The sequence below is a fragment of the Prionailurus bengalensis genome, chromosome D2, assembly GCF_016509475.1.
Source record: "Prionailurus bengalensis isolate Pbe53 chromosome D2, Fcat_Pben_1.1_paternal_pri, whole genome shotgun sequence".
In the NCBI taxonomy this organism is placed as follows: domain Eukaryota; kingdom Metazoa; phylum Chordata; class Mammalia; order Carnivora; family Felidae; genus Prionailurus; species Prionailurus bengalensis.
Genome location: NC_057351.1, coordinates 73735045 through 73746321, shown reverse-complemented (window position 1 = coordinate 73746321; position 11277 = coordinate 73735045). Strand labels below are relative to the sequence as shown.

The 11277-nt window shown below is 55.7% G+C and overlaps 1 protein-coding gene across 2 annotated transcripts; it reads right to left on the bottom strand.

Moving 5' to 3' along the window:
- Positions 1-1313: 1313 nt before the first annotated feature.
- EMX2 (empty spiracles homeobox 2) lies at positions 1314-8454 on the bottom strand. 2 transcript variants are annotated; one of them, XM_043597669.1, is made up of 3 exons: positions 7165-8454; positions 5043-5227; positions 1314-2791 (listed from the first exon to the last, which is right to left on the bottom strand). In XM_043597669.1, the coding sequence occupies exons 1-3, from the start codon at positions 7571-7573 to the stop codon at positions 2624-2626; spliced, it is 762 nt and encodes a 253-aa protein (XP_043453604.1). In that variant the 5' UTR covers positions 7574-8454; the 3' UTR covers positions 1314-2623. The 2 variants fall into 2 exon arrangements, with proteins under 2 accessions (XP_043453604.1, XP_043453605.1); XM_043597670.1 differs by lacking the exon at positions 5043-5227 and having other exon boundaries at positions 2688-2791; positions 7165-7916.
- Between the last annotated feature and the right edge of the window lie 2823 nt (positions 8455-11277).

Below are 11277 nucleotides of genomic sequence, written 5' to 3'. Positions count from 1 at the left end.
TAGTCCCCACACGTGCATGGAATGTCTAATCTTAACTTTTCAAGGCAGGATGTTAACAAAGCTTGTATTTTTGCCCTGCATTGTAACTTGGCCTTATCACAGTGTAAAGGGTGGGGAGATTGTCCTAAATTATGTCCAGGCAGCCCCCCTGGATCCGTGGATTAAGAGATTAAAGGAGACCACTGGGCAAGGCCTCCTCTTTCCCCTTCATATTCCTGGTATGATAATTGCTTAAACTGATTTGCACTTTCACAAAAGCTCGCAGGACGCTTTGTAGCTCGAACAGAACAGACGAGGTTTCTCTATCAATGGAAATAAAACTGATTAATGCAGCCTATCAGGATAAGAAGCAAATGAAGCATGCAAAAACAACCTCGTACCCCCAGAAGGGGGAAGGAGGAGGGGAAAAAAAAAAAAAAAAGCTAAGTTTCCTCCAAGACTGGTTACAACTTTTTCTTTAATGTTAAAATTAAGAGTTGAAGGTTTCTCAGAATGCTTGCCTTATAAGGCTGCTGAGGCCCTTGGGCTTGCCTCATCACCTTCAGCAGACTGGGGCCGGAGAGATGAAGGAAGGAAGGAAGGAAGGAAGGAAGGAAGGAAGGAAGGAAGGAAGGGGAGAAGGAAGGAAGGGAAGAAGAAAGGGTGGGAAGAAGGAAGAAAGGAAGAAAAAGAGAAAGAAAGGAAGGTGAGAGGAAGGGAAAGAGGGAAGGAAAGGGAACAGAGGGGAGGGGAGGGGAAGGGAAGGGAAGGGAAGGGAAGGGAAGGGAAGGGAAGGGAAGCGGAAGGAAGGAAGGAAGGAAGGAAGGAAGGAAGGAAGGAAAGGAAGGAAAAGACTGATGGGATGGAGGAGCTTGCACTTTGGGGTTTGAAGTCAGAAGCACAATTTAGAAAGAAGTCCCAGATTGTAATTCTGCTAAGTGTTTCCTCCAATCCTAGGGGAATATTCTTCAATGCATAACTATATATCCCAGGTTTGTTGTTTTTTTTTTTTTTTTTATCTAGAAAATTAAGAGAGGTAAGCATTTTTAACCTGCAATTCAAACTGATCTCCCTCAGTGAGCCTTGTAATGGGCAAAGGTCTGGTTGGAAAACTTTTCTCCCATCCCTTTTCTGAAGGACTTAAGTTTTCCTAATCCTCTCCCTTCTCCACCCTCATCTGTCTTTAAAATGCCCAAGAATCCATCAGTCTGGCCCTTTTGTGGGTGAGGAGCCTGGGTTTCTTGAGCCTCGCTGGGGAAGGACCACACTCAAATTCTAGATACTTGAAAAAAAAAAAAAACTCACTTCAATTTCTCAAAACGACTACTCTGAGGGCATATTGATAAATCTTTATTGACAAAATATTGACATTGACATACTTCTTGGAAGTATATAGTGTGTTAGAATTCTAACAAATTAACACAAAACACAAAAATATTTACATTCTGGTATAGAAGACATTAAGGAAGCATTTGTCACTCTCTTTAGTAAGTCTATGATCTTGGAATAGAAACTCAGTGCTTGAAAACTTGCTGCCATGTCCTTGGCCACACTTAACATCATCCCGCTAACTACAGTCCTTCAGTTTTCGCCACAGATAGATTTAAAGTTTGGAATGGCCTTTACAGCGAATGGTTGAATTTGGCCAATCTCTCCAACCACCAAAAGGAGTTTACTTCGTGGTTTTAAGCCTTCGGGATGTTAGGAAAGGGAATGTTCAAGAAATAGAATTAATTTAGGGTTTTTCTTTCCCAGCACAAGTCCTGACTCCTCTTGTGGGCACCCTCCCCCGCCACCCCCAGCCCCCCATCCTGCTCCCCGTCTCTCTGTAAGAGGACCCCTATCGCTGAGCCTACTTCATGTACCTTTCACAATCACTTTGACGTCAGAAGGTATAAAAAAGTGTTTACAGACTGCACATTCTTAGAAAAAAAAAATCAAAATGAAAAGCACACAGAACCTGTCTTTAAAAGGAAAAGAAAATTACAATTCACTTTCTGTCTTTAGATACCATTCACCCAACAACTGCTACATGCAATTCAAGTTTTTGAACAGGTGTAGGATGGGGCTGGATATGGAATTTCGATTGTTATTATTACTAATTATTTTTAAAGATTGTGGGGGGGGGGAGACTCTGTGAAGTGCAAAATAAAAAGTCCTGTGCTTGGTTGGGGTTTTCTTTCACCATCATTATTATCATTATTTTAAAAAAAAAAAAACAAATCAGGACTGTGATAAACGGAATACCTGCCAATCATCTTCTCTCGCTGGTTTGGCGTTTGACTGACAGCTTCCCTTGTGCAGAGCGCCTTGGGCTTTGCCACTTTTGGATCTCTCTCTCTTTCTCTCCCTCTCTCTCTCTCTCTCTCTCTCTTTCTCTCACTCAGCTGCCTCTTTAGACAAGGGTTGCATGTTGATCAAGAAGCCTCCGTCCTCTGCCATATCCGCGCAGCCTGGGATCAGGACCCCTGCGCCCTCGCGGCTCAAAGTCTGCGATGCACCGAAGATCTTTCTGACTCCCTCTTCCTTTTTTCGGTGAATGTGTGTGTGCGGTTTGTTTTTGTTTTGTAGGTTTGTTTTTTTCTTCTACCCCTCCTCTCCCTGTCTCTGTTTTGCTCCGTGTTGTCCGTTTCGGTTTGTGTTTTTAATCATCTGAGGTCACGTCTATTTCCTCGGGACTCGCCTGCTTGGTGGCGATTCTCCACCGGTTAATATGGTGCGTCCCTTTTTTCTTCTGTTGGGAATCTGAGCCTTCTTCCTCCAGCTTCTGTCTTTTGAATTTCGTCCTTCGGTTCTGAAACCATACTTTTACCTGTGGATGAGATGCAGATTGGGGCGGGTTAGTTCCTCCACAGCGCCCTCCTACCTCTTCCTCCTCCGAGTGGGACTGCGGAAGTCCTGTCCCCCAGCTGCTCTCCAAAGGGCGGGCCTCCCCAAGGCCTCCCTTCTGGGAGCCGAGCTTCTGGTGCTGGCAGATAGGAAGCCTGGATCCCTACTCTTCTGGGCCCCGGCAGGGCGCTTCCCTCAGGCCAGGCGGCCCAAGGTGCAGTGCCCCCCGCTCTCGCCTGGCCCTGAATGGCACACCCACATCCTGCTGAGAGCAGAAGCCTTGCAAAGCATGGGAAACCCCTACACCAATAATAAGTGAGGAAAAATAAAAAGAGACAGGTCCCTAACTCCCTCCACCTAGCCAGGGCAGGGAAGGCCTCCTTCCAGGCGGCAGCAGCTTTCTTGTACAAGACCCAGTGTGCTTTGTATTTTGTCTGTTTGGGCAGCATTGCCTAAATATAGCACCTCCTCTGAAAGGCCCGGGCCCTGGGTAGGCGGTCAAGATTGACCTGAGCTTCTCTTCCTTGCCCAGGACACTTGCAGGTGAGCAGAAGTTGGGGGCGGGGGTGGGGTGGGGTGGTGGTGGTTAGTGCTGGAAGGGGCCAGGGGGGATGGTGGGAGGCAGAGGCCTGGGGACCAACCCAGCTGTACCTTTCCAGCTAGGAAAAGAGACTCAAAAGTGAAAGCTTCTGAAAGACCTTGGGATAAAGAGGAAGTAAGAGAGAAACTGAGAAAGAGGAGACAAGAGACGGAGTGCCCTCTCTTCCTTTACCCTGACCAGCCCCAAGACCCACCAGGCCCCAGTTTCCAGCCTCGGTCACATCACTTCCCACCAGAGTGGGGCTGGCGGTCTCATCTCCCCAGAGCAGCTGTTAGATGTCCTGGGGGAGGGGGGGTAGCGCTGATGTGGGACTGGGGCAGCAACCCCATCAACCCCTGGGGGCGCTGGGCAGTGGGTCCCCACTCAGCCACCAGACCAGACAGTGACACTGTCCCAGCTTCCCAGCAGGGCGGTACCACGGGGGGGAAATGGTGGCGACAGCACCTCCCTTGCCCCCGGGGCCCGTCCCATCCGGAAAGCAGCAACCCAGGCCCCAGCAGCCCACTCCGCTCCCTCCCTTGAGAAGGCCGGCCCAGGTCCCGGCTTGCTCTCCCCAATGCCCAGTCCCCCAAAGTGCCCCATGAAAAAGCCGAGCTGGAACAAGGCTGAGTTTAATTTGCTTTGAGTTTGCTAATTGAGGGGAGGACGGTTCATTTCTCCCCGGCGCTCGCCCAAGGCGCGCGTCGGTGCGCTCGGGGCTTGACACGCACACAAAGAGCCCAGGCAGCGTGGGCAGCGAGGCGGACAAAGACCACCGCGGCCTCGGCTCTCCAGGAGAAATCAGCCGGGCCGCGCCTTGTGCCGGGCCCCGCACCAACCCGCGAGGCCCTCCTCGGTTTTGTCCAGGGGGACGTTTTAAAACAAAAGCCTCGACCCCTTTGCGCCTCCCAGGAAAAGTGTTACAACTTAATCTGCCCGAAAACGTTACTGTTTGCCGGGAACTTTGACCCCGCCCTGGGGCTCCACCTACAGTAGCGATTACTGTAGCCCTAAGCCCCCTCCCCGACCCCAGCAGGCCGAGCCAGGCCCGCCTCCTGGCCCCGTGGCGCCGCAGGGCTAGGTCCCCGGAGGCAACCCTTCTCTGCAGCCTTCCAGCTCAGTTCCGCTCATTTAAGGACGCACCTAGGATGTCTAGCCTCCACCTCTCGGTTCTCCGATCCCCTGGAGGAGAGTAACAGGAGCCCTCGGTGTGAACCTTGGGTCTGCAGTGGCACAGAACTCGCCCTTAACCCACTCCCGAGACCTCTCCAGACTTCAGCCCCTTGCAGGAGGGTCTCCTCCCCTTCACCCTTCTGCATTCTCCTTCTTCCTGGACCCAGCCGGGTCCCCAGATTCTAACAGAAAGTCTCACCAAGAGTGCACAGGTGTCTTAGCCAGGAGCTGTAAGTCGTGCGGAGCCAGACAGAAGGAGCTATTCAGCCCGTCTGTCCAGAGACTGGGGTGGGTCCACTCTTAAGAGTCCCTTGCTGGAGCCCAGGGAAGCCAGGCACCTCAAAACTTACACATTCTGAACCAAACGTGGAACCAGCTCCCGGGTTCTTTGCCAAAGGCCCTCCCCGAGCTCCGCACTTGTGGCCTAGCTGCGTGGGGCCAGGGATGCCGGCTGGGGTCGCCGGGCGCGCGCCTGGCTCACCTGAGTTTCCGTGAGGCTGAGGCTGTGCGCCAGCTGCTTCCTCTCGGCGCCCACCACGTAGTGGTTCTTCTCGAAGGCGTGTTCCAGCCTCAGAAGCTGGGACGGGGAAAAGGCGGTTCGGATCCGCTTCGGCTTGCGGGCTAGCGCGTTGTGCAAAAGGAAGCTCTCCGGACTTGTGTCGTTCCCTGCCGGGGACAGAGCAGAAGTCCCGTTAGAGAGGACGGTCCTGGCCGGGGCCGCGCGCTTCTCCCGAGCCGGGCTGGCGGCGCACGGCGCTCATGGCCTTCACGCAGCCGGTGCGGCTCGGCCCCTGGACACCCCGGGCCCTCCGGAGGAGCGCGAAGAGGACGCCGGCCCAGCCGCCGGGCCCGGAACACCAGGGCTGTACCTACGCGGCCCCCACCCGGCAGCTGCCCCGGCGGGACAAGTCCCCAGGCTCCTGACCCCGGCGGGCTTCGCAGCCGCCCTGGCGCCACGGGCCTCACCACCTCCGCGCCCCGCGCCGGGGGCAGAGGAGCGGCAGCAGAGCCAGTCCCGGGGATTGGCGCCCAAGACCCAGAGAAACTTTCTCTTCTTTCTAACCTCGGGGAATGTTAACCCCGGAGTGGAGAGGCGGTGGGCCGCTATCCAGAGTTTTCTCGGGACTTCATTTTAAATTATCTAAGTCTCTTCCCCTCCGGGGAGGTACAGAGGACCGGCCGGGACCGAAATTTCGCCGGCGGGTGTGGCGGGTTGCCGCAGTCACTGCCTCCCAAGGACGCGGCTTCCGCACTGCCCCGCTCCGGAGAACTAGCAGACGCGAGCGAAGGGATCGAAACCCAGGGGTTGCCGACCTGCGGGCGTCCTATGGGACGGTGCGGGGTCCCAGAAAATCCCGGCCACTTCGGGCCTGGTGGGGACACCCAGAGCGTAGCTGGCAGAGGATGAGGAAGGGAGCCCTAAACTTTGTGAGCAAAGACGGTGGAGTTTCGGATTCACTCCTAAAGGTGGGAAATCGATTCACTCAAAACCCAAACAAAGAAAAACCGACAGTTTAGGAGAGAATGGGGGCAAATCGGGCCCCGGAATTAGGATGAAAGGTTGTTTTTGTTTTGTTTTGTTCTGTTCTTTATGGGGGGGGGGGGGCAACCACCGGATCCTAGGCTCTGGCAGGAACGCAAAGGGTTAATGAATGGACAAGCCACCGAGTATTGATCGGCTGTCGGGGGAGGTAAGTCTTTTCCCCCCCGGCTCCGACCGCTAAACTAATTACTCGGCCTCTTTTCTGGAGTTTTAACTTTCCTCCTACCCCCGCCCAGAGAAAAAAAACAAACAAATAAAAAAAAATAGCAAGAAAGGAAAACACCCAAACAGATCTTTTCATCCAGCCCGTCTCCCGATCCGGTTCATTTCTTTTAAAAGAAAAACAAAATCACAAACAAAAACCAGACCGAACCTGCCCACCGCCGAGGACGCTCGGCGCCCCGTTTGAGCAGGTCTTGCCGAGAGTGCCGATCTACCGAGGTTACTATCTGCGCGGGTTCCAGGACCCTCCCCAGGCCTCCAAAAAAAAAAAAAAAAAGAAAAAAGAAAAAAGAAACCCCTTGACTTTGCCCTGGGGGCGCGAGGGTCCCCTCGCCGCCCGAAGAGGGTCGGAAACTGAGAAGTCACGGGTCTAGGCTTGAAGGGGCAAGGAGTGGGCGGCGAGCTGGATCTTACGCAGTCGAAGGCGAACCTGGCGGCCCGGCCGTGGCCGTGCCCCTCGGAGCCAGGGCAGCAAGGGCATCGCGGAGGGAGACGGAGAGCCTGGGTACCCCGCGGGCTCCGGGACTCTGAGGCGGCCGACGCTCAGAGAAGGCAGTCCCAGCCTGGCTCGACCGGAGAGCCGCTCGGAGACAACGTCTCCGTGTACGTCTCTCTCGAAGGGGTCGAGCGGCCCCAGGCCAGCCCCCAAAGCGGCCGCAGCTTCGGAGACTGGGGACCAGCACCACTCCGGGCCCCTCGTCGCCCAGTTTCCGAGCGGGGCGCGCGGGCCGGCGAGCTGGGGGAACCTCCTCCCGGGCCTTGCCAAGCGGCCACCCGGCGCAGGCCGAGGGCAGTGCAGGACGCGCGGCGCGCTGCAGCCCCGCGACGTGGCACGTACCTTGGAAGCGGTGGCCCAGATATCGGTAGCGGTGGATGAGCCAGGGGTAGAAGGTGGACGGGTCCCGCTGCTGCGAGGCGAAGAGGGGGTGTGGCGAGTGCGAGGAGGGCAGGGGGTGGGCGGCCAGGGCGTGCGGCGGCGGCACCGGGTGCACGGGCACCGCGGGGTTGGGCGGGTGCGAGACCGCCTCGGCGAACACCAAGTCCGGGTTGGAGTAGACGCCCCTGCCGGCGGCGGCGGCGGCGGCGGCCGAGTGGAAGCCGTTGAGGAACGGGTTTATGGGGCTGGAGTTGGCGTAGCTGAGCGCCGCGGGACGGATGGGGTCCTCAGAGCGCGAAGCGGGCAGGGGACTGTCCTTGGCCACCAGCGACTCGATGGTGAAGCAGCGCTTGGGCGCCGGCTGGAACATGCTGCGCCGAGGAGCGAGCGCCCGAGGCTCCCGGCTCCCGGCGACCGCGGCACGCTGCCTCCGCCGCCCGCTGCCCGCGGCGAGGACGGACGAGAATTGGGGACTTGTTTGTTTGGGGTGGGGGTGGGGGGAGGAAAGGAAGAAAGAAAGGAAAGGAAAAGGAAAGGAGGGGGGAGGGGGAGGGAGAGGCAACGCCGAGGATCCCGAGAATCTTGCACCAAACGCGCCCAACCTGGAGAGAGGGGAAAAAAATCCTTCCAGAAGAATTTGCAGGCGTGGATTGGGGTAATTTTTTTTCTTTTTTTTTTCTTTTTCTTTTTTTTTCTTTTTTTTTCTTTTTTTTTCTTTTTTTTTTTTTTTTGGCGAGATGGCGTGGGGGGGATCGGAGTTAGAGGCAGGGAGGAGAGGGGGGGAAAGTTTCTCGGGGGAGGCAAAAAAAAAAAAGTTTTCTCTCCTCTGCAAAAGGCGGGCAGGGCGCCCTAAGTCCAAGGACAATCCATGGAAGTGTTCGCTTCTTCACAAGTTGTGCAAACGATTTGTTAGTTCATGAGCCTAATTAGTGCGGGGATCACATAAACAGCTTCCTCCGAAGCCTGGTAAATGGCTTGATGATTGGTCGCTATTACTCGCCCTGAGGTGGAAGGGGGGAGACTCTTTAAAGTGCGTCAGAGGGAGGCGAGCGCCTGGGAACCCGGAGGCCTGGATCCCGGCCGAGTGTGGAACGGAGTCGGCGCCGCTGCCTCGGCCGAGCCTCCTGCGCCCGCCAGGCCGCCGGCCTCGCCGCGCCTTCGCCCCGCGCTCCCAGCTCACTCGCTCCCGCGGCGCCCGCTGCGGCTTCTCCTCCTCCTCCTTCGCCTCCTCCTCTTCCTCCGGCGTCTTCTCCTTCTCCTCCTCCTCCTCCTCCTCCTCCTCCTCTTCCTCCTTCTTCTCCTCCTCCTCTTCTTCCTCCTCCTCTTTCCCCACCTCCTCCCCCTCTGCCACCGCCTCCTCCTACACTACCACCACTCCCTCCGGGGCACCCCGGTCCCTGCAGAGTCCCCGGCCCGTGCCGCCTCTGCTGCGGCCCCCTGGATCCCGAGCTGGTGGGACAGACGGACGGACAGACACGCAGATGCCTGGCGCCTAGCTCTCGGCCGCCGCTGCCTCCCGTGGCCCCGCGTCGGGGAAGCGGGGATCGCCCCGGGAGCACCGCGAGGGTAAGCAGGCAGGGGTGGGTTCCGGGCGAAGGCTAACGGAGCTGTTCGGTTACACCAGTTCCCACCCGCAGCACAACTCCCGGCGGTTTCCCAGGTGAGAAAGGAGCCTGGGCTGGGCTGGGGGGGGGGGGTGGTCTCCAACCACGCGTAGCAACGAGGTCTCAGGGTCGCGGTGCTCGCGATTGCTGACCCTGTTTGTTCGTTTGCAAGTTGAGACACGAGTCAACGACCCTGCCCAAGCGCCAGGCTTCCAACCAGCCCTGCGGGCTCTCACTTTTTCTCTCTGGGAGGGTTCTCACCTCCTTACCCAAAACAGTTCCTTTGGCAATATCTGGGACCACGGGGTCCAAGGTCAGGGGAAAGACTGATGTGGTGTTACTATTATCGGTCAGTTGTCGTTATTATTTTTGTTCGTTTTGTCATTATGACTATTGCTGTCCTTTTTATTATTATTCTTATCATTATTATTACTACTATTATTACTTCTATTATTATTCTGTTATCTGTCGTCCCAGGGGCGGGTTGCTGTGCAGGGATTGCAACTAGGGACTGCAGATCGCGTCTCCGCTCCCAGGCCGTGTCCGCATTTTCGAGCTCGCCTTCGGTTTTGGGATGATTTTAGGGCCGAGTTCCCTCGTCCCCATTGGCTCACGCAACGGCATAATTATGATCACATCCCCCAGGCTGCTGGCGCTGCTCTCTGTTTATTGGTGGTTAAAGATCTATTATCTATTCATCAGCTGCTTCTTTTTTCCTTTTTTTTTTCCCCCTTCTTGCCAATTGCATTCTTCTAAAGTGAAGTACCAGCAGGTATTTTGCACGTTTACAATTAATGAGAAAAAAAAAATCTGGCATCCTTTAAATCTATTACTTAGAGGCCCATGCCATTTCTCTTAAGGAGGAAGAAATGCCTGTGTTTGGTGACTAGGTTGCTGTGAGACCCGAGAAAAGTCGATTGGGAGGGGGCGGGGGGAAGAGCAAAGTCCGAGAGGAGCCTGCAGCTTCATCAGTTGAGGGTCTGGGTTTTTGGACACCCTTCCCCTCTAACCCACCTCACTGTCCTGGGTTCTCCCCGGGCCCTCTGTGGTTTCATCTGATGTATTTTTATGTTCACATCAATTTCTCAACTTGATTCCAGGCATAATTTGCTTTGGGGTGGGGAGGGGAAACCTTTTAGGGAAACCCTCCAGGAAAGAGAGGTTAGAATTGTGTTTTCTGGGTGTGTCTGGGCACCTGACCTTAGCTAACAGAGATCATCTGGGTTGTCCCCCCACCCCCCTGCCCACCTTTCCCACAGAAGGCACATATACACACATCCACACCCAAGACAGGTGTGGACCTCCGCTTTCCCCTCATGCCCTGAGAAATCTGACTGCCCCTGTCTCAAGCTTCAGACCTCTGACGCCAGCTCTGGGCAGGGGTGGTGGCTGGGTATTCACCCTTAGCAGGTTCTTGTGGTCGTGCTTTGCAGAAGCACCCCCAACCCCCCATCCTTTTTCCCAGGCCCAAGGATACGGGGTGTCCAGTGCGGCTTCTGGGGGTGGGGTGTATCTGGAGATGTACCTCCCTATGGCCTGAACCGCCGACCTCCAGAAATATTGTCTCCAGTTCAGAAATCCCTCCCTCAGTTAGGCTGTAGGGACATAAGCCCCACCAGTGCCCAGGCCAGCAGGGAGCCTGAAGCCACCGAGAAATGGGAGGTCTTCTGGCTGTGCTAACCAGCAAGCCTGGAATGGAGCTAGAGGTCAGCCCTCCATTTCCAAAGCTGGGAAGAAACGCCCAGTTTAGGTGGGCTGTAGGTCGTGGATCCTGGAACCAGAGGGAGAAGCCCTGCTTCCTGGAAGGCTCTCCAGGAGGAATGGAAGGTCAGGCTTGTCCTCAGACCAGGCTCTCCAAGCTTGGCAGTTAGGCTCCAAGTGGAAAAGTAAGAGCATGAGAAAGCCCCGCCCTGGCCACAGGGTGGGGAACGAGGATTTAATTTCACAGTTCGTATTAGGGGTCTTGGCTGGGGGCCTGAGAGTAGATGACCTTGAGGGCAAAGGGGATCCAGTTTGTGTCCGGGAGGGGGGGTGAGGCCCGCCACGGTGTATGAAATGTAAGGGCTTTTAACCTTTTTTTTAACGTCTCAGGCTTAGCGCTGAGGTGTTGTTGGTACTTCCTTAAACCCTTTCCTACCTTTGGCTAGGAGTGTCCAGGGTTCCCAAGGGAGTGAGCGACCAGGGCAAAGGGCCCAGTCTCCTGGGAGCCTTGTCTCCCTTCGTGCAATATCCTCTTCAGGCCACCAACCTCCTGCAAACTGCACAGAGGGGCCACGTTGGGCCCAAGGTGTTTCGTGGACAGCAGGTGGGCAAGGGTGAGGGAGCAGCGGGGGTCCTTTTCCTCTGCTCCAAGGGCTACCCCCCCCCAACCAAGCCTCGCTCAGGCCCACCAGAGAGATAAGTGGGTTTGGGGCTGCTCGCAGAAGCCCTGGAAGCCGGATAATCTATGCTAATTCATGCACCAGGGACC

Bases quoted from the DNA above. Each gene is read 5' to 3' on its own strand.
- EMX2 (XM_043597669.1), bottom strand. From the start codon at position 7,573: ATGTTCCAGCCGGCGCCCAAGCGCTGCTTCACCATCGAGTCGCTGGTG. The intron at 5,228-7,164 runs GTACGTGCCACG...TGTCCCCGGCAG, and splicing joins TCTGGGCCACCGCTTCCAAG to GGAACGACACAAGTCCGGAG. The intron at 2,792-5,042 runs GTGAGCCAGGCG...TCTCATCCACAG, and splicing joins TCAGCCTCACGGAAACTCAG to GTAAAAGTATGGTTTCAGAA.